This window comes from Peromyscus maniculatus, chromosome 4, assembly GCF_049852395.1.
Source record: "Peromyscus maniculatus bairdii isolate BWxNUB_F1_BW_parent chromosome 4, HU_Pman_BW_mat_3.1, whole genome shotgun sequence".
In the NCBI taxonomy this organism is placed as follows: domain Eukaryota; kingdom Metazoa; phylum Chordata; class Mammalia; order Rodentia; family Cricetidae; genus Peromyscus; species Peromyscus maniculatus.
The window spans coordinates 58262918-58286082 of NC_134855.1; the positions used below are offsets into that span (position 1 = coordinate 58262918).

Consider the following 23165-nt stretch of genomic DNA (forward strand, 5'->3'; position numbering starts at 1 on the left):
TTTTTTTTTTTTTTTTTTTTTTTTTTTTTTTTTTACCATCTTCCTTAATGCTTTTTCTGTACTAAAATGTTAAAATCCATAGGGCTAAACAATTACCAATCTTGAAATGCTTTTTAGAAAGTCATTTTACTATTGAAATGTAATAGCAAATAATTTCTTGCAGAAGGCAATAAGGAGAGCTATTTACTCACAGTGATTGTAACTTTTGTGTTTGACTTCCTAATAGGTAACAGATGTGGAAAGACACAGGCTTGTCCCACCCCACCCCCAAGGCACAGTGGACCATATGGCAGAGAGTCAGATTACCCCATACACAACACAGTAAAATACTCAGGGATCCATGGGAAAGGGAAGACAAGTTCCTACTCACTTGTCACTGATTCTCTGAGCATGCGCATGACTGTTTTGTTGTAGTCTGGCTATGAAGACTAAAACCCTGAAAGTGAGCAAATTTTTCTGAAGAAAATTTCAGTTGACTTTAAAGGCCTTAAAGTTTACTAAGAAACAGACATGTAGGTTAAATTTTTAGCAGCTTTGGTTTGTTTGTTTTTCAAGACAGTGTGTAGCCCTGGCTATCCTGGAACTCTCTCTGGTTGGCCCTGGAAAAAACCTGGTTGGCCTTGAACTCAGAGATCTGCCTGCCTCTGCCTCCCGGGTGCTGGTATTAAAGGCATGTGCCACTACTGCCCGGCTTTTAGTGACTTTCCCAGTGAGCATAAAGGGCCTGTAGACAGGCATGAATGAGACATATATGACAACAGCCAAAGAGATATGGCTTTGCAGTCTGCTTAGAAACCTGACTTATGATGAAATCATGCCGCCCTCCAAGATGTCTGCCCAGTTTGTTAGTGAAGATGTTGCAGCTAACCAACTGAAAAATGGCACAGATATTGTTCATGGGTGTTGTCACATTAAAAATGTTCACAGAAATGGCAAGTCTCATGCAGACAAACAAGACAGGACATTACCATAGATGACTAAAATGGAAGGTAGCAAAAACACTTGCTTAATCTGAGAGATTGCCTCCTTTCGTCTATAAATGCAATTGTGTATGAATTAAATCTATTATATGTGAAAGTCCTCCACTGAAAACCATTACGTTTTCCAGTCAATGCACCTAAATGAAACAGCTGCAGGTTTTCATTCATATCCAAATACTTCCTCACTGGCTGGTAGCTTGGTGGTAGAAAACCTATATAGCCTTCCTAGGACCTGGTTCCATCTTCAGGACCATAAAAAAAGTAAATAAGGGCTGGAAAGATGGCTCAGAGGTTAAGAGCACTGACTGCTCTTCCAGAGGTCCTGAGTTCAATTCCCAGCAACCACATGGTGACTCACAACCATCTGTAATGAGATCTGGTGCCCTCTTCTGGCCTGCAGGGATACATGCTGTATACATAAGAAATAAATAAATCTTAAAAAAAAAAAAAAAAAAGTAAATAAATAAACAGTAGAATTTCTGTCACTTAAAATAGTTTCAACTATGCCCTGGAAACACTAATGGCATGTTAGGGATTACAGAGGCCAGATCTTTCAAGTCTCCTACAACCAAGTCCTCTTCTTTCCCCAAGGTTGCTGTGGAAGCCCTGAGAAAAACAGAGCAGGATGGGTGCATTCAGCCTGGGAACCCAAAGCCACAACAGATTCCCTGAGGAGAAGCTGGAGGCCAGCATCCCTAGCACAGCACTTCACCACTACTTAGTGACACGAAATTCATCTTAAAAGGATAACAACAGCATCTAGGAAGAGATGCCTCTACGCCAGCATCAGAGAATACATAGTACAAGGTACCTGAAAGCAGTCACAGGTAGATCCAAGCCTGGGCTGTCCACCTATAGGCAAACGTGGGACTCTGCTTCTGGAATTGGGGGAAATTTTGGTGTTTAGGGCTCATTGGAAGGCAAGGATGCTTTTTTGCTTCTAAAAGAAAGAAATTGGATAAGTTATTAATTACCAACATAGGAAGTGTCCGCTCAGGAATGAATTTCATCCTTGCATGGTTCTTCTTACAGAAGGAAACACAGAATCGTTTGCTTCATACATGTTTTATTTTCAGCACACCATCGCTTAGAAATCTGGATCTATTACTATGACATATGTAAACTGCAGGGAACGAGGCCTTCAAGTGACTGGCACATGCTCTACAGAGCCCTGCTGCAGGAAGGAAGAATCGACATCACGGGTTTCCCATGGTCTACAGGGGTCTCCCTGCAGCTTGAATAATAAAAGCATTTTGTTGTTGTTGTTTAAAAGTCAGAATAATCCCTCTCCTGACAACCATGCTTCCTTTTATTAGATATTTTGACTGAGCATTAAACAGTACAAATGCAAATGAAACCGTCTAGGCCAAGAGCAGACCTACAATCTAGTCCAACTTGGGTGTGTGATGGTTTAGACCCACCCCCTACACAAATACAGACGTACACACACCAGAAAACAAAATCACAAGCCCAAAGCAAAAATAATAATTAAAAAAAAACAAATTTGCATATTTCACTGTCCTGTAAACTACAATACTTTATAGAGTTGCATACCTCTTTAAAATTACACCCTGGTGCACATGCATGCTACTTGAATACTTTCTTTTTCTGGTCAATACAGCAGGCCAAATTTATTATGAATGGAAGTGGGGGGGGGCATCTCATAGTGGGTTTTATTTATAAGAAAGCAGAGCTATAGTGATGTCTCGCTCTAAGTCTTTCTCTAATGCCCGTTAATATCTTTATGAATAAATCAAATCCATTGTCAGGAGAACACCGCTGTTAATGGCTCAAGGGCTCCTGGTTCCAGCATGCTCCTTAGTCGGGCGAAATGTTCTCTTCTTGGCCCCTACCACTATTTATTTTGCTTCCTGCCAATCTTGAAAAGTATTCATGCTGTGTGGCATTTCCTCATGAATGCTTCCTGGTGCTGCATTGCTCTGCGTGTGCCGTATTTAATTCCAGACTGCCATTCTACCTTTAATAAACATGTAGGACTTTCATAGCATGAGGGAAAATGCCCAAAAGGCATACAGAAACAAGGCTGGACGTACACCAGCAGGGCCTGTTTTACAGCCGTATCTAGTTTTCGAGATATTGCCAGAAATTTCTCTTTACATCCAATATTGCATCCTCAATCTGGGTACAGAAGACAAAGTTAATACCTGGGGAACTCTGGTACAGAGACCTTCGTATCAACATGGTGAATGCATCGCGACTGTTGTGAAAGAGCGGTTTCCCCGTGGTTAGTAAAATAGAATGCATGACATAGTTGAGGATCTAGCCCAGGCCATTAAGAAGCGGGAGCAGAGGACGCGGAAGTAACTTCAGTTGCCACACACACAGTATCTGTAGTAAACAATAGGTCGTGAGTGCAATGGTGCAATTTGCCTTTGCTAGTCCAGCAATGCAAGTCTTAGTAGGGAGTCCATGGGTGTGGCCTTTTGCGTTTCAGGACTCAGCTTCGCGCTGGCCGGGGATTAGAGTTCCTGCCAGACTTCTGACTCTGAGTGGCATCACTAGCATCCGTTTTACCCAGTCCAAGATGGCGGAGTTTTATATCCCAGCGCTGTGAAATGTAAAAGAGAAAACAGTCACGTGGACACAGCACACGGAGCATCATTTCTATGACGTTAGCAGCTAAGGGAGATTGCAAAGTCTGGTCTCTAACGTGGTTTACTGCTTTTCCAAAAGCATAAAATCTCTATCCCAGGATAACGATGAAACTGATACTGCATCACCTCAACACTCTGATTTCAAAAGTCACAACAGAGACCACCTCATCTACAAGACATCCAGTAAGGCCATCATACCAAAAGTTAGGACTAAAATTTCCGTGTCTGTAAATGATGCAAATGTCAGCAGTCTCTGTACTTTCCAAATTTATATTCAAGTGGAAGATTTATGTTGATAATTTTGAAAGAGGAGCTATTTTTCATCCTCTTAAGACCAAAGCAACGTAACATTTTAAAAGCTAACTAAGTGGTTGGGGAGATGGTACAAGTGTAAAAACCTACTGTTTGGTACCCAATGTCTGGAGAAAAGCCAAGTGGAGTGATGGAGTGGTGCAAGTCTACCATCTCAGTGCTGAGGAAGCAGCGAGGGCGGGCGGGTGGGTGGTAGGTGGGCAAAGATAGGTGGGGCCCTGGAGCTTCATGGTCAGTGTGTCTAGCTTAATCAGTTGAGCATCAGCATCAGGGAAAGACCTTGTGTCAAACAGTAAGGTAGAGGGCAATTGAGGAAGACACCTCACTATGACCTCCAGCCACCGTGTGCGTGTACACGAACATGTACACACAGATAGTAAAAATATGCAGATCGCTAGAATGATTTTCTAATATTCACCAATTACAGCAAAACCACAAGATCCTGCCTCTGCCTCGGGTTTTACAATGCACGTGTTGTAGGATTTTTGTTTGTTTGTGGTTGTTGCTGTCTGCATTGTTTTTAATAAGAAAAGTCACATTTACTTGTATTTCATATGAACAATGTCAGTAGTGTTTACTTATAATATAAGGAGTTGAATGGAGGCTACATTTTGAAAGTATGGGAAGCGCTAAGAACATCTGTACTTGACAAACTTCAGGGAACATAGAAATCATCAGAGGGTCCTGCTGAGAACAGGTTCTTGGTTAGCAGCTCTGAAATGGGGTCCATGATGTCCACACCAGGAGCCCTCCAGTGACCCTTGAGCTGCAGATTCAGAGACCTCACTTTAAGTAGCAAGAAGTTAATGCTAGTTGGCACAAATTCTGATCTAAATCACTACTTAGCATGCAAAGCTTTTTAACTTGATTGATGGCATTTTTATCATTTCTATATGGAGACTAATAACATTAATATAGGATTATTCTGAAGATTGAACTATGTACAAAGTGAATGGCAAACAGTAAGTTGGTTATTACTATTTTTCTATTAAGTTGTCTTGGCTGACTTTATTCCACAATATTATTGCTTTCATATTTAAGAAAGAATCTTTAACTCTTCCCAAGGTAATTCAAATATCTTGATTTGGACTACTTGCTGTTGTGGAACTCAACAAACAATCATGTATTTAGGAGGATGGTAAGAGATATTTTTAAATGGGCTTCTTCTCAAAGAAAAATCAGCTGTAAAGAGCAACTTTGATTGGATTACAAAAAAAATAATGTCCTCCATAAAAGTCTTTTTTACATTCCTGAGTTAACTAGAAACCTATAATAAGGATCCTAATAATTCTAGTTGGAAGAGTTTTTCCTACCCCAAACTTCTGGCTCATAGCATAAACATGAATTAGAAATTGGCCCACTGGGTCTGAAGGGATGGCTCAGTGGTTAAGAATACTTGCTGATCTTGCAGAGGACCAAAGGTTCCCAGCACCTAAGACACAGCTCACAAACATCTATAACTCCAATTCCAGGGATCCCACACCCTCTTCTGGCCTTCTTGGGCACCAGGAACTCAGGCATAGACATACGCACAAATACTCAGACATATGAAATAAAAAATTAAAAATCTTTTAAAAAGGAAAAACAATAGAAAAGAGCGTGGTGCAATGATACTCTGCTATAATACAAATGCCAATGCAGGAGAACTACAGAGAGTTCGAGGCCAGCCTGCGCTATATTGCGACTACCAGTCCAGCCTGTGCTACATCACAGGTACCAATACAGCCTGTGCTAAATTGAAAGTGTCAGTCCAGCTAGGGCTATAGAGCAAGTCACTGTCTCAAAAAAAAAAAAAAAAAAGATTTAAGTTACTGTTTTATTGTTTTCCATTAGTGTGTTTAAATTCAATCTGAGAACATCAATGATCTCATAAAAACTGTGAGTTCCCTGCAGGAAGCAATGGGGAGTAAATGCACCATGCTATAAAACAGGACAAGCCATGCATCCCCGTGAAAACATAACCAGCCAGGTTTGAGACACATGCTACAGAGGTGCAGAAGCTCTTCCAACTGGGACAGGAATTCAGGACAAATTCTTGTTCTGCATTGGGAAGCAGAAAACAGACTTGAAAGGATGAAAAGAGACCCCAGTATTCTGAAGAAGAGCCATTTCTCCACTAATAATTAAACCCCAGGTTAATTGATGAGAGATGAAAACAGAGAGCGCTCACAGTCTGCATTTAAAATGCACCCCACTTCTGACAAAAACACCCAGGACAAAAGGGACTTGGTAGTTTCTATGAGATCATGCCCTCCACAGTTTGTAGGTCACTTTGATTCACATGTGTCTGCTGTGCTGAGTGCCAGATGTGTAAGATCAACTGCCTAAGGGTTTTTAGCTTACCCTCTAAATGCTTCCCAAGCCTTCCAGCTCTCAGAAAGAGCAGGATGTATTATGTTTGGTATACATCCCATTCCCCATCCCCAACCCAGCACCCATCCTAGGAGATTCTTTGGCCTCTTATGCATTTCCCCCACTCATTCTAATCTTTAAAGAAGACATGCTAGTTCAATAATAAGAAACAAAGAATTACTAAGTAATTCATTACTTGATTTTTTGATATATAAATTCTAGGATCTTAATATAAAATATTAAAGCCACATTACAGTTCTCAAGACCTAGTTTGGTCATATCCTTTCTCCACTGATGACTGTGGCAGCACCTTGTTCATAGAAATTGTCTGTACATTAGAAACTGTGGTATTTTTCTAGTCATCATTGATTTTCCCCTTCTTGGAGAAGAGCAATTTGTTTAGAAGCAAGAAAATCCTCTATTCCCTGCTCTCCCAACTAGAGATCGACACAGCACCAGTCTTGATCAAAAGTTCTAAGATAAAGCTTCTGGCTAGAATTCTTGGAAAACTGTGTTTACCTCCTCCTTTCTTCCTGCCTGAAATGAAGTATGATGTTGGCATTAGAACAGTCCTCTGTGACTTCTATAGAACATGAAAATGGAAGTGATACCCTACCAATGGCAGAATAATAAACTGGCAGGAGACTGGTGTTCAAAAGTGAGTGTGAAGCCAGCCTGTTGTGATTGGCTAACTACAGGCAGTCTCACAGGAAAGTAGGGCAACTGTAGTTAGAGCTCTGATACATGTACAGAGAATTCATTCCTTAAATGAATAGACATTAAAGACAATTTCAGTTCTTAGAATATTCAGTATGTGTGTATATATCTATGCATGTGTATATGTATGTATATCAGGTCTTAATATTCTCATTAAAGACAATTTCAGTTCTTAGAATATTCAATATATGTGTATATGTCTATGCATGTGTATATGTATGTGTATCAGGTCTTAATATTCTCATGTAGTTGAGAGCAAGTAATTAATCTATACAAGAGATGGTTTTCTATGGACTTAATCAGCAGACAGGATTTTTTTTTTCTGGTGCGGGAGACTAAACCTGGTGTGTCCTTGCTAGGTAAGCATTCTACCACAGAGCTAAGTCTCCAGCCCCAGTACTTTACTACTTTGAACATAAAATCTAATCCTTTTTTTTCATAAGCGAGACAGTTGTATAGCTTGATCTGCTTAAGGAGCCCCCTGGCAATAGGCTCAGGATACATGGCTGGTACATGAGCTGGTTTTTTGGAGCCCACTACCTGCCTTGAGGTGGGGGAAGGGGCTTGGACCTGCCTCAACTGAATGTACCAGGCTCTGCTGACTATCCATGGGAGACCTTACCTTCCTGTAGGAGGGAATGGGGAGATAGGCTGGAGGAGCGGGAGGAGGGAAGAGGGGGATCTGTGATTGGTATGTAAAATGAATAAAAATTTTCTTAATTAAAAAAAAAAAAATCTAAGCTTACCTTGACTTTCTTCCCAAGCCGGTCCTTCCACTTCTCAGCTATAGAGCCTTCCACCAAGAGTAACCTGCATTTTTAAAATCAAATAACAACTTTTGAAAAACCAAATTATATTATTGAAAAAGTCGAGGAATCGGTGGCAAGAAAAGCTAAATATGTTTATTCTAGAATTAGGGAAGCCAGAGTTGAAAAGAGTCTTAACTATTTAGGACTCATAGACTCCTTTTGGAAATAAATGATGCTATGATCCCTCTTTCCAGAAAAATCCATACCCATAAATTGTGCTTCCATCTTTTTCTCTCCAATGTATAAAATTAACAGTCAGCCACAGTTCCCAAGAAAGCAGAGAAGACAAGCACATCACAGCAAGATGTGTAAAGAGAAACGTAATGGCTAAGAAGGAAACACATTACCCTGAATTCTTAGGGGAACTTACCTGGAGCGTTCCTCATCTTCATAGCCCATGATGAGGTATTCCTCATTGACGTGGAGTCGGGGGCAGAGGCAGCCAGAGGTGGTGTGGAGGTTGATGGTGTCCTTTGGGATGTTCACCAGAGATGACTTTACAATCTCTTTCACCTCCACAACAGCAGTCACATCATGGCACTTGGCCTTTACCTCTTTAACTTTGGCCCGGATGACTGGAGAAAAGAAAACCGATCTAATTTGTATGATGGCACATAGTAGGTACACCATGCCCAAAAAAGCCGGGAGGATTTTAGAAAAGAAAACCGATCTGATTTATATGATGACACACTGTAGGAACACCATGCCCAAAAAAGCCAGGAGGACTTTTTCTAGTCAGTTCTTCTCAATTTCATACTCGATAGTTAGAAAGGAGAAGTTAGGCAGACATTTTTCTTTAGTGAAATTAAACACAATACCTGCCTATTCCATGCAGAGTCCCAATCCCTGCCAATTTGTGTATGTATCTGTGTATGCATACATTGGTGTTTGTAAATGCATGTGTGTGTACAAGCATTTGGTTTTCAAAAGCCCGTTTAGATCATCAGAGTCGATTGAGTAATCTGTTATAATTTCCTTCTAAAGTTTCATCTTGGATGTGTAAATATGCATGTGTGCAGGACCGATTGCTGCCAAGAGGAGTTAACTTACACTAATTTCACCCTATGTAAAGGGCTAGCCTCAGCTCTATACTTGGTTTCTTCATCAGCATTCTGCACCTGCTCAGTTTTCTCAAGGCGGGATCTCTTCAGGGCTACATCACCATCCTGCTTGGTAGTGTTCCCAAATGAGTTCCTGTGTTTTTACTTTCTTCATCTCTGCTCAGCATTCAGACATCAGCATTTTCCTCCTTCATGGCCGTGTCATGTTTTGTATGTCCCTTAGGTATACTCAACTTTCTTCTTGAGGTCTGTTAGACCCCATCTCCTCCTCTGCTTTGTGCTTAGCTACTCTGCCCCTCCATGTCCCTGCTGCATTATGGAGAATGGTCTATCATGCCAACTGCATCAGTCTGCCTCTCACAATGTGAGTACTAGCACTTGCTCTATGTTACAGGACTTGGCTTCACCTCTCAACACAAAGACAAATTGCCCTCCACTGTAAAGTCTATGTTGTAGCAAGAATCTTTACAGGTCTTGTTAATAAAAACAAACCTTGGAGCCAGGTATTGGGGTGAATGCTGGATGATCAGAGAAGCAAAATAAGCCACAGCTACCTCATCTCACGGGATCCTCAGCTGGTCTTGTTTCCTCAGACTGGAAGCCTGAGTCCTCATCCAAATGGATCTCAGCTGAACTGCTGCTCCAAGCCTAAAAGCTTAACCAGCCAAATGCTTCTAGTTCCAGGTCTTCATGCCTTATATATCTTTCTGCTTTCTGCCATCACTCCCTGGGATTAAAGGCTCACTTCCTGGGATTAAAGGCGTGAGTCACCATGCCTGTTTCTAGTGTGGCCTTGAACTCAGAGATCCAGGTGGATCTCTGCCTCTGGAATGCTAGGATTAAAGGCATGAGTGCCACCATTTTCTAGCCTCTGTATCTAGTGGCTGTTCTGTTCTCTGACCCCAGATAAGTTTATTAGGGTGCACAATATTTTGAGGAACACAATATCACCACACCCAGAATCTAGAAAGTGCTTGTCTTTTCCGGGTCTCTCCTTTTGAAGAGCTACATTGTGTAGACCTCTACTTCTGGTCCAGAAGCATTTTTACAGGAAAGTTTTATTTTTTTTTTTAAGAAAGATGTGAAAAATCTCAATTAATAAGAAGTCAACAGCAATTCCTCCTTGCAGACCCTCCCATTATTCTAGGTGTTCAGGACTACACAGGATTGATAAAATACCTCCATAAAAACATACAACAAGCTGGCAATCCATTCCTCCACCAATGTTTGAACTTTATCACAGGAACTTAATGGTCTACCAGTACAGCGATGCACAGGACAGAGAGTCGGTTTCCAAAATTTGTAAATCCAAGTCTTATTTTGCTTCATGAATAGTTCAGTCTTCAGAGAATTTGTTGCAATGCAAGTATGAGAATTTGTGCCCCACAAGGTCTTACTGCCCAGCTGGCCCTGCCTGGCTCAATTGGCAAGCAGGGTCCCTTTCTATTTCTGTTTTCTTAGCCCTGTATTTTGACAAGAGATAAAGTTTTCCTTCCAGACGATAAGTTCTGAAGGCCAGCTAGCTAGCAGACATTTGTGTGAGCCCCGACTTAAATGAATGAGCTTCACAGTATCCACCAGCCATTAGCGATCAGTGAGCTGTGCAAATGTTCTCAAGCTAATGATTTATTTACCCAGGGCACCTACTATTTTCATTAGAAATTTTTAGCACATGTACCCACTCCAAAAAAAATACCTCTCTGCAACACCTACTTTATTATTTAAGCAATTTTGCTAAATTTTTACTGAATTAGTCAAGAATGTGGCAGAGGTTTTATAGGAATTGCCCATTGTTCCTGCCTGTACTTTGTTTTCTCAATAGATATGTGCAAATACATAAAGGGAAAATCAATATATTTAAAAAGAAATATTTCCCGTCCATTAGTTTACCTTCTAGCCAAGCATTAGAGTGCCTCTTTTCCCTTAAGAATCTCTAAGTCCGACCCAAAAGCAAATCTTTAAATCATGGGTGGCCTGGTTAGTATCTGACTATGAAAAAAAAAAAAAAAAAAAAAAAACCTCCGTTTTTTTTCCCCTCCAGTTGTGATTGGAAAGACCTAGGTTGGCTTTGAACTTGCAATGCAGTTGAGGCTGGCCTTGAACTCTTGATCCTCTTGGCTTTATTCCCAAGTGTTGGGATGGACCACAGATGTAAGCAACCATACAAGGCTCCTCCTTTTCATCACTTGTGACCCACAGCCAATCTTATATCATAATACTCATTCAGCTATCTTCTCTAAGATGTCTTTTTAATGATTTTTAATGATTAGTATTTTAACTTTTAATGATAAGAGTACCACCAGCTATTGTTGCTAGCATTTAGGCATCTGTACAGGCCTGCCCTTAGGGTCCTGACAGGATATATCATCACCTTGGCCATTAAGAGCACCTCCTGTGTGCATTCATTATGTTTCCTTATAAAAGGCAGGCCTTGCGTACCTCCTGTCTCTTTCTCTTTCTTCTCTCTCATCCCCAGCGACCAGTCTCTGCTCCCTTCTCTGCCCCTTCTCTCCCTTCCACTCAATAAACCTCCCACGTGGACCCTGATGTATGGTGTCACTCCTTCCCGCCATTTCTAAAATACAACAATTGTAGTCACAAGGAAGCTGGGTAAAGTTAAAAGTAGTACGTTAAGATAAATAAAAGTGACTCTATCTCTTTGGAATAAATTTTTTTTTTTTTTTTTTGGTTTTTTCGAGACAGGATTTCTCTGTGTAGCTTTGTGCCTTTCCTGGAACTCACTTGGTAGCCCAGGCTGGCCTCGGAATAAATTTTTTATTGCTAATGTTTTTTGGTGTGTGTGTTGCTGCTGCTGGTGTGTGTGTGTGTGTGTGTGTGTGTGTGTGTGTGTGTGTGTGTGTTTGGAAAAAGACTCTCATGTATCCCAGGCTGGACTCCAACTTGCTACATAGCAGAGGATGACATTGAACTACATAATCAGTTTTATGTGGGGCTGATGATCTAATCCAGGGTTCCACGCATGTCTAGCAAGCACTTAATCAACACTGCTGAGCCCTAATATGAAATGTTTTTATTTTTATAATAACTACATTTCAAAGTTCACGAAGCCTTTATCAATCTTAAAAGGCTAGCTTTCTGAAAACAAAGATCTCTTTTCCCTGCAGTCACATCCATTTGCATAAGCGCAGGGGTCTTCAGATAAGTGGCCCGGCATTTGATGCCTACATAAAGTAAACCTTCAGCCCTAGGATGTCTGTCCCTCCCTGGGATGTCTGTCCCTCCCTGGGATGTCTATTCCTCACTAACCAAGAGTCACTAACAGTCTGAAGATAAGCTGTCAGCTGGCCCTGGTAGCACATGCCCATAACTCGAGCTCTAGAGAGGCTGAGAATGTAAGTTCAGGGGCAGCTTGGGCTATACAGCAATTTCTAGGCTAGCCTTTGAAGTCCAGAGTCCCAATTTAAAAAGAAATAAATTATAAGCAAAAGATAAAAACTGACTCTACTGAAGAAACACTTGGGAAAGAAGTTGCACTCATATTCTCCTACCCGCCAGGAGTTTCTTTTACGCTCTTTAAAAGATACTACTGTCATGGTCTTTTACATTTCTCTCCTTCCAGGTCCCCAAACTGTAGAAGTTGAAATAAATCTCTACATGCCCTATGTCCTCTAAAATAAGTCCTACAAAGACAAAATTCTTATTTTAATAACACAGTTCACTTTGGAAGTCTCTGTAATTCATGTTCACACATTAACTCAGCATCAGAGAATGGCATGACCTGGTCAGTCCCATTGACAGGCTGAACATCCCTATTGCCAAATCCAGCACAACACTACAAATAGAAAATTCTGCACCTGACTTCATGTGAGAGGTCACGGTCAAATTTGAAGATGTATATAATTACCTTCAGGAAATGTTGTCTATGAAACACAAATTTCATGCTTAAACTTCAGTCCCATTACAAAGATTATTACATATCCACAAATATTCCAAAATACAAAATGAAAAGTCTAAAATCCTAAATACTTCTGGTCCCAAGTATTTTGGATAAGGGCTATTCAACCTCGACTCAAAAGCTGTTATAGTAAAAACCTGTGGAATACAGTAACACTGAGCAGACCTACATCTTACCAGCTGAAGACCTCGAGTGACTGCCTCTTTTAAACACAGCAGTGATTTTTATTGACATGACAGTGACGTTTCGTGAAGGATAACAGTACCCAATAGTACATTATGCATAATGAAAGAAGGGACAGCTTTGGCTCAATAGTCACTCATAAAGCCAGGATAAGAAGAGTGTTCATGAACAGCTGGGAAAATTAAATAGCATAGTATCCTCATGAGAAGCACCCAAAGTAGTCCCCTATAGAGATAGCATCCTCCCCTTCAGCCCATTTGTAAAGGGGCCCCTTCAGTTAGCCTTTAGCCTATTTAAATACTATGTTTGGTCAAGCTAAATAGCAAAACATCCCCTTAGATGGGTATCAAGAACTATTAAGTATTGCTTTCCAGCATCCTTCAATTCACTCCAGGTGGAGCACAGCCTCCACCCAGGTACCAACCCAGAGACGAGACCTTCTACTTTGGAACAGATCTCTGGGTACTCAGTGCTATGGTTTAAGGTTTAAAAAAAATTGTAGACACATCAGGCATTTGACAAGAATGTTGCCACCATGGTAACATTTTAATTAGCTGAAGCTGGGGACGACCCTTGCAAGTGTCCTTCTCTGTTTTCAAGCCTTGTGTTTAAACTACCCATTTATGGCCTCGCAAGCGTGTGCATGTAACATACACACAGGTTTCCCAACACAGCAGTCTCTGAGTGGACCGCGAAGGTATCCTTACCATAGTTGTAGTTGTTCCGGAAATACGTCTTCTGTGTAGCTCTGACAGGCTTACATTTGCAGCGTTCTGAAAAACAGGTAGTGGTAAGTGACTCTTCGGTATTAACTGTCTTTGCTCACCCGCGTGCTTTAAGAAAGACCCTGTGAACTTGGTGGGGAGAAGTCGATGCACTATGCATCTGATCACTTTCTCCTGGAACCAGCTTGCTGCTCCTTCTGTCTACACAGCCTGTTACCCAGTGGCAGGGGGTTCTCAAGTTCCCAGTCTCTCCCATCTAATACTAAGGTACCACTGCTCATCATCCTGCTTGAGCTAACCAGGAGCCCAGACTCCCAGACCCAGGCTAAGAGGTAGACTTGGTACTACTTCTCAGAAGTAGAATGTCAGCACACCACGAGGCAATCTTCTCATATGTGTAGACAGCTAGTGTGGCCCTGTGGAAGACCTCTTGGTATATGTACGCTTTTTACAGACTGCATGGCATTCCTCCACATATGAGGTCCTGAATGAGAAAGCCACTCAAGATAAACAAAAATTGCAATAAGCCAATAGTCCCTTCCACAGGTAAAATAGCTGCCATTACATGCAATGGTATTTCTGTACTTGTTGGAGAGAACACACATCTTTTGAAAGTATAAATCCCATATATTAAAAATATATGCTAATAGTCAGCATTGAAATAATATGCATATAAGTAACATTATACAGATTGAGCAGGTTGTATTCCTATATTTAGGAATTTGTGTTCATGTGTGTGATATGTATGTTATATATATATATATATATATATATATATATATATATATATATATATACATATGACAGCAATTAAAGAAAAAGAAGCCATGAATTTGAGAAAGAGCCAGGAGGGTATATAAGTGTATGAGAGGGGTGGAAGAAGAAAAGGGAAGAGGAAAATGATGTAATTACATTCTGATTTCAAAAGGTCAAAATCATTAATAGAAAAATCATAAAAGGTACCTGTGAGTAGTGACCTGATCCCATTTTACCTAGTAGAAATGTGTGTCATAAAAATCTGACTAGCTCAAAAATTTTTATCTGTAGATAATTTTACATCTTTGAGCATATATTTTTAAACCTGTTATGGAAAAGCTGTACTACCAAGATTACTTAGTTGAGGAACTGGAGTTGGTGATGTAGCTCAGTTATAACATATATGCTCAGATTGATGAGGCCATGAGGTCTATCCATAGTAACACACACACACACATATGCATGCACTCACACACTGTAAGCATGGTGAATAGTCAGTAAAGTCAATATAAAAAGAATATAACGCACAATTTTCTTGGAAGAAATTTGATTATGTGTAAAGGTTTCTTCAAGTTAGTACCCCTGAGACAGCTCCACTGAAAATTAAATAATAGGTGCTTCCCATATGGTGACCCAGAGCCCAGGAATCGGAGAAAAGAAGCTAATTTTTTTTTTAGTTCTGTTTAAAAAGTGTTTTGTGTTAGTATGGGGGCAATAAAAAGCAGACTCTCATGTTGACCATTTGCTGTTATATTTATTATTTTATGTGCCTGGGTATTTTGCTTGAGTGTCTGTCTGTCTGTGCACCATGCATGTGCATTGTCTGTGGAGGCATTGGATCCTCTGGAACCAAAGTTACAAATGCTTGTGAGTTGCCATGTAGGTGTGGGGAGTCAAACCCAGGTCCTCTAGGAAAGCAGCCAGTGTTCTCAATGGTGGGCCGTCCTTCCAGCCCCCGTCTTAACATTTTTAATTACATATTTACTTATTTAATATTCAGGTATGTGTGTATATGGGGGGAGGGACAGGAGAGCATATACATGCCACAGTGCATGAGTGGAAGTCAAAGGAAAACTTGTAGGAATCAGTTCTCTCTACTCTGTGGGCGCAGGGCATGGAATTCAAGTCATTATGCTCGGCAGCTGGGGCCTTTGCCTGATAAGCCATCTTGCCAGCCCCTTGTACATTCTAATAAAAATCAGCTTTTCTTTCTTTGAACATGTAAATTCATGTTCATATTTAGAAATAAGCATCTCTCCTGGGTCAGTCCGTCACAGAAGTAATCGTTCCTGCCGTGGTGGTAATGGGAATGTCTCACGGAGCATCTTCCTCCTTTGTTCTGTAAGAGGATTTCAGCAGACTTCTGTGGGAGCTCAGTCCAGTAAACAATGGATATTTATCAGTGTCTGTGGACACGCTGAAAAGGACCACTCCAGGAAGACAAGATGGCTCAGTGAGCAAAAGGAGCTGAGTTCGATGATGGAACCCAGAAAAAGTTGGAAGGAGAGAACCAACTCTCAAAAGGTTGTCCTCTGACCTCGCTCACACACATGTACACACGTGTGCATGCATGGACACACACACACACACACACACACACACACACACTGACAACAATATGATTTTTTTTTTTTTTTGGTTTTTCAAGACAGAGTTTCTCTGTGTAGCCCTGGCTAATCTGAAACTCACTCTGTCGACCAGGCTGGCCTTGAACTCACAGAGGCCCACCTGCCTCTGCATCCCAAGTGCTGGGATTAAAGGCATACACTGTCACACCTGGCTAACAATATAATTTTTTTAAATGACTCATTTACTTACTGTGCATTGCAGTTTTGCCTGCATGTGTGTCTGAGTGAGGGTGTCAGATCTTGGAGTTACAGACAGTTGTGAGCTGCCATGTGGGTGCTGGGAATTGAACCGGGATCCTCTGGAAGAGCAGTCAGTGCTTTTAACTACTGAGCCACCTCTCCAGCCCCAAAAAATATAATTTCATAAAGTGAACTACTTCAAAAATGTTTCTGTTTCTAAAATATTTGTATTCCCTTTTAAAGAAAACGGAAAGCTACCCAGGTCTTGCCTTGTTAGCTATTTGATTTTGTACTAATGTGTTATAATCTTATACATTTTTATAAAGGTCTCCTAAAAATGAGAATACTTCTGAAGAAATAAAGGCAATAGCTTGAATTTTAAAACTATCCTCACAAAGATATAGCATTGTTATTTCTCTACATAGGAATATATATGTGTCAACACAATGTTTTCAAGGACTAAGATTTTAGCTGAAAGCTACAAAGCTTATCAAGCTGTGACAGGTCTGGGGTTTGTCCTCAGCCTTGCAAAAATAACATAAAAATAACACATGTTGATAAATTAGCTGTACATTTCTAATCTTCAGAAATTGCCTATATTTTAAGTAAAAAAAAAGTTTAGTCAAAAAAACAGTTTAGGCAACTGTCACTAAATTGAATCTAATTTGATATTGTTACCCATATAACTTTGCCTGAAGCATAAACAAATGTATTACATCAAACTTCCCAGGCAGAGATTCTTTTTAATTGTATTATAAAGTGATTTAGGAATATTTCAAGAAGGCGTTTGCATAGTGGTATGTACAATCCCCTCTACATAGACTATTCCCTAAGAACTAATGAGCTGATCTTGGGACCAGAGGTTGCTCCCCTGCAATGCACTCATTATTCTTACTGGTCACCAAGGGAATATTGTCACACTGTGTCAAAATATGACCCTTTGTCTGCGTTGATGTCCGTTGCCCATGTTGCCACAGAGGCCCATGTGACCCAGGTGTTGAACCATGTGTTGGACCATGTGTTGAGGTGCAAGGGCCATGCTGAGCTGACCCCACCCCCTCACCTGAGAGCTGAGCCTGCTCCTCTCTGACCCTGAGATAGCAGATTCCCATGGCCCCAGCACAGGAGAGTGGGCCCCGCCCCTCATAGAAGAGCTGCCCCCTACACACACACACACACACACACACACACACACACACACACACACACACACACGGGAAAGCTGACCCCACTTCTCACCACACTTGGGAGAGCTGGTTATGGCCCTCTGGCCTAAGGGAGTGGTTAAAGTGGCCCAGTTAGCTACCACCCAGGCACACATCCAGGGCTTTGAGTTGGCACTCCCCAACATCTGCCCCATCTATGACCTGCTGGAGAGTGAAGGGACTGGTCCTGCAGAACCACGGCTGCAGGATCTCCATGACTCCAGGCAACAGCAGGATCTCCTTGAGGAGCTTCGGTGAGGGTCCAGTGTTGATGGTGTACCAGAAACCAGAGGCCTTGAACCTGACCAACAAGTCATTACACAATGAACACTTGCAAGGAAAGCTGTTTGGACAAGAGTAGATGGTGTGATACACCACACCGCAGCTCCCAGTGCCACTGAGATCGATGAAGAGGTGATGGAGGGGCAGGGAAGATGGACAAGCCAAGTGGATCTGTTTGTTTGTTTGTTGTTTTATTTTGTTGTTGTTTGTGTTTTAATATACTTATTTGTATTTTTAATTTTTTTATTTTTTACCTCATTTTTATCATTTCTCTTTTAGTTTTCCTTTTGGGGGTCACTACAAGGGTGAAGAGAAGATACAGAGAGACTGAGTAATGAGTGGGATTGGGTGCATGATGTGAAATTCCCAAAGAATCAGTTAAAAAAAAATGACCCATTTGCCATATATCTTAGATCTTGCTATAGATGCAAAATTCCACCTAATTTGATTATCTAGTAGTTCACTATATTAGCAACAGTATAAGTAGAATTTTATATCCACTAAGTACAAAAGTAGAACTTCCTTCCACTTACTCCTGATTATTTAATCCAAAAATATACCTTACCTTGATAAACCTAAAGCATTATCTTCCTCCTAAGTGTCTCTCTCTCTCTCTCTTTCTCTCTCTCTCTCTCTCTCTCTCTCTCTCTCTCTCTCTCTCTCTCTCTCTCTCTCTCTCACACACACACACACACACACACACACACACACACACACTGTCCACAAAGTCTAAGAACTAGGAAGAGATAAAAAGCCCCGGAAAGAGAAACGGCATGCATCATCTGTTGCAATCTGTGTGTCTGTTGTTAACAGTTTATTTTTCTTTCCTACCAACAGTTTGATTTCCTGATGCTTGGACTTCTAATTGAGCCAATAGAATTACCATTATTACTAGTGTAATTGGTAGTATTCTTCCCCTCCCAGTTTCCTGGTGAGACAAGGACTTTAAGATTTGGTTCTGTGATGGCAAAATGAAATATATTACTCAAATTTGCATAAAAGCATATATTGAGAATAAAATCCTATAAAAGAATTCGAGGCTGCCTTGGTGGTTTATTTTAGGAGAACTTTTAATTAAAGGAGCTGATTTTTTTTTAATGGAGTGATGAGAAAAGTCTTTAAATGTGGACCATTTTGATTCCCTTCAAAGTCTAGAATTAAACACAATTCCCTGGATTGTGGAGCAGAGAGCAGTACTCATCTTATGAGCGGTCATGACTAAAACTCTGCCTTAGGCTACTCTTGATGTTATCTCACCTTTTCACTCAATTCTTTCAGCCACTCTGCTGGAAATATTGTTTATTATGCTAATATAAAGAAGAGTTTATCACCCTCCTACAAATGAGGGAAACTAACACCAGAACCAGACCTGCAGGGGCATAGCTCAGTTGACAAAGCTAGCATGTGTAAGGCCTTGGATTGCATTCCCAGCCCTGAGATGCCCCAAGTTACTCCACAGAATTTGAGCTAATTCACAGCCTACTGTCTCTACAGCGAGACTTCTGATAAGCATAAGCCACTGGGCCAATGATCACACCCTTCTACACCTAGGTTTGATCATGATATAGTGTCATTTATTAGAAACCCATAGAACATTATTTTTATATAGGTTTAAAAGATCGAGACAATTCTAAAGACCTGATTACAATTATAAAATTTGTTATTGACTGGGTTCTTGCTGTTTAATACAATCTTGTCTGAGACCAAGCTCAAGTGTGATACAACTTTCCAACTAGTTCTGACCTTTGTTTGAACTCATTTTGATCTCACTCACAGCTGTAAGACTATAATTAACTTTACCAGATGTCAACAGCCCATAGACAGATTTTGACTTTGGAAGATGGAGTAGATATTTTTCTAAGAAAATATCTCCAGTCTATTGCTGTGGATATCACTCTATATAAATAAAACACTGATGGCCAGTGACCAGACAGGAAGTATAGGTGGGACAAGGAGAGAGGAGAATTGGGGAAACAGGAAGAAGGGGGGTGAGACACTGCAGCTACCACCAGGACAAGCAGCATGTAAAGACGCCGGTAAGCCACCAGCCACGTGACAAGGTATAGATTTATAGAAATGGGTTAATTTAAGATATAAGAACAGTTAGCAAGAAGCCTGCCACAGCCATACAGTTTATAAGTAATATAAGCGTCTGAGTGATTATTTTATATGTGGATTGTGGGACTGCAGGGCTTGGTGGAACCTGGAGAGAAGCCCTCCAGCAACAGTCTATACTTAGGACATATGGACAAAAGGTAAGGGGAAAAGGAGAAAGTACAATTCTATGTATTACATTCCCATTGCCCTCTCATGAATGACCATTCTGATGAGATCAGAGAGCATTTTAACTTGTGCCAAAAGTGCATACCATTGCATCTGACCCAAGATCCATTTGTCTCCTTCCTTCCACTCTAAGACACTGAGGAGCAGGCCATGGCAAACTTTTAAAGATTCACGAAGTAAATTCATACAAAGTGAATATCTACACCCTCAACTTTGACCTTGACATCTTTTCAACTGCCTAATAGCAGTTCATAATAGTGTTCATCTGTCCTTAAGTAGTTTTAGACATCAGTGAATATATTCCACACCACGCCTGTGTCTCCCTGCTGCAGAAAAGATAGTGTCCTCTCTCTCATAACCCTGGGACAGCCAAGCTTCTCTAAATATCAGGTGGGAAAGGAAAAGAGAACACTTGTTGAAGCCTTCCAGTCAGCAGTGTGCTCATTCATCCGCTGTACTAATATTTACTTGCCATGTGCCACATTCTAGGCTCCGTCCCAGGACTGTGGGACAGCTGATGGACAACATGGCCAGAGCAAAAGGTACAAACTAATGACACACAGCCAACTCCGTGTGTGTTATGAAAAAGAAGCATATTGTGTATGTGCAATGCATAACCTGATGGCCTAAACCACTCCGGCTTTCAGAGTCCTCTGTGGAAGTGCTCTTCAAATATAAATCTGGAAAGGTGAGTTATGGTCGCCCAGTCAAGAACAACTTCTTGCTAACTTGATTTAAAAAAAAAAAAAAAAAAAACAGAGAAGAAAAAGTACACAAAGGAGGCTGCGGAGGAGCATCCAGAGACGTGGGAGGAAACGCAGGAGGGCATGGAGTCACAAAAGCTGGAAAAACAGGAAATTCTAAGGGGGGAACGAAGGGCAATCTCTTTGTCAAATGACCCTCCAAGCTGAAGTTGGTTAAAAAATAAAAGGGTCCATTGAATTTAATTGGCAAGGAGATGACAGGGCCCTGAAAAAAAAAAAAAAAAAAAAAAAAAAAAAAAAAAAACAAGGAGAATGGGGCTTTGAAAGCCAGGACACTTATCCACTACACAAGAGATAAGGACAGAGGGTCCCGACGCTGACAGGATGATGAATTCGTTGGGGGTGGATGAGAGCCGTTTAGTCAACAGCTTTGACTCTCTCATTGAAGGAGGAAGCGACGGTGTCCCTGTGAAGCATGAGGATCAGGCGCACAGCTGTGCAAAGTACGGAGAAAGAGGAAGGAGACCGACGTTGTAAATGAAAGGCAAACCTGGTGCAGGTAAAACCGTCACACAAACGGCTTCTCCCCTAAAGTTTCTTTCCGAAAGCGTGTCAGTCACACATTTGAGTGACTTACTCCATTGAATCTTGCTAAGAATTTGCCACAAAAAGAGAAAAAGGGGGAATTAAAGAGAGTTTCAAGAAAACCACTTCTCCCCATCAACAATAAAAATCTCACATAAATGAAGAAGTCAGAGGCTGGGCAGAGAGTAAATGGTAGCTGATGGGCAGGCAGTCTTAGAGGAGTAAGGAAGATCAGCTGCAGTTCCAGACTGAATCATCTGGAAGAGCAGACGTAGGTACAGTGCGGGATGCTTGAAATTAAGAGTATAAAGCCAGCACCGTCACTACATGGCAAAGGGAAGCCTGCCCATGAAAGAGAACGGCTAGCTGCAGCAGAGCAAGGCCGCAGGTGAGTGAGCAGAAGTTAGGATGTCGGTCCATCTGCAGGATCACAGAGCATCCAAACAGCAACAGGGCGGATGCCAGGCTTGTTCTGGCAACTTTCTGATGGAGAATGGCCAAAGACAACGTGCATTCCATAAGGTTCGTTCCACTACCCTTCTAGAAACAAGGAGCTGGGAAAACATCTGGAGAGTCCACCCCTAGGGCCAACCACCCTCCCTCGCCCTGACATTAAAGTCATCAAAAGGATACCTTATGGAAAATCTCCAGAGTCTTGTTGTTCCTGGGATGTTAAGAACAAAAGCCATCAGAATCCTAGTTGTCTGAGCTCAGTGATAAAACGGGAAGTAGGAGAAGGGAGTGGGGGAGGGTGTCGTAAAAACCATTCCTGAAGAATCAGAAACCAGTAACTCCCTTGAGCTGGGGACAATATTTCAAAAGCCAGAAGTTTCTAATGTCACTGGTATTTCGGCCATTTGAAGGTGTACGATCATACACAGAGACCAGTGAAATACAACTTAATAGATAAATCTAAGCAAAAGCTGCCAGTGACAAAGGACACCCTGGGAGGTGGATCTGTTTGCACAAAGCTGAAGATTTAATGGCGGCAGCACTAATCCATGCTAATGAGAATTAGAACCCTGCTGGTGTAGGCTGGGAAATCTCTAAGGATGACAAAAATACTCTTTATCCTACTCTCCCAAAGATGGCTACACACACACACACACACACACACACACACACACACACACACACACACACACGTGCAGACATTGTCAAAACTCAAGGCAGCACTCACTTGATATTTGTTCATTTTACTCTTAACTAAACTTCAGTAAAACACCATTAACCTAAAAATCACAAGACATTCCTTCATTTTTTTCCCATAAAATGAAGTGACTTAGCAGCTATTCATTGGATATTTAAAATAACATTTATTTTCTTCATAAGGCAAATTTTGTGTTTGTGTGTGTGTGTGTGTGTGTGTGTGTGTGTGTGTTTATGTGAAGTTTTATTTTGGGTTAAAGAAAAATATGACGAAGTTGACTGGTGAACCTAGGTAACAGAAAAAAGTTTTGAAAACCAAAAGTAACATGGGCTCAGCACAGCTATAAAAATAAACCTCAAATTTTGTAATAAAGGTCTCAATTCATAATGATTTGTGCTTTGTACGAGGAAATCGCTTAAGATTGCAAAGACGAATATTGCATCACCAAGAATAGGAAACTGCATTTATTTCTTCAAGATTAGATTTTTAGAAATATTTAAATCAATTGCTCTCTACACTGTTTTGGAGTCTAAGAGTCAAGGCAATTTTGTGTTCCCTTTAACTGTTTTGTGATGTCCTTAAAATCAAAAACCAAAGAGACAAAATGGGCTCCACTGGCCTAACTTACAGTGTCACATCTGCCCAATGCCACCTACATAAGAGAGGGGGAAGAAAGGAGACATGCCACTCTGTCGACTGCTTTGTCTTCTGATAGGCCCTTG

General features: G+C 41.0%; 1 protein-coding gene across 1 annotated transcript in view; it reads right to left on the bottom strand.

Moving 5' to 3' along the window:
* Positions 1-2029: 2029 nt before the first annotated feature.
* The window catches only part of Frzb (frizzled related protein), a 34545-nt gene continuing 13409 nt past the window's right edge, over positions 2030-23165 (bottom strand). Inside the window, exons 3-6 of the mRNA XM_042275553.2 lie at positions 13653-13718; positions 8156-8360; positions 7723-7786; positions 2030-3549 (exon numbers count right to left, since the gene is read on the bottom strand). Coding sequence (XP_042131487.2) covers positions 3439-3549; positions 7723-7786; positions 8156-8360; positions 13653-13718 — 446 coding nt within the window. The 3' untranslated portion in view covers positions 2030-3438. The remainder of the gene's footprint in view (positions 3550-7722; positions 7787-8155; positions 8361-13652; positions 13719-23165) is intronic.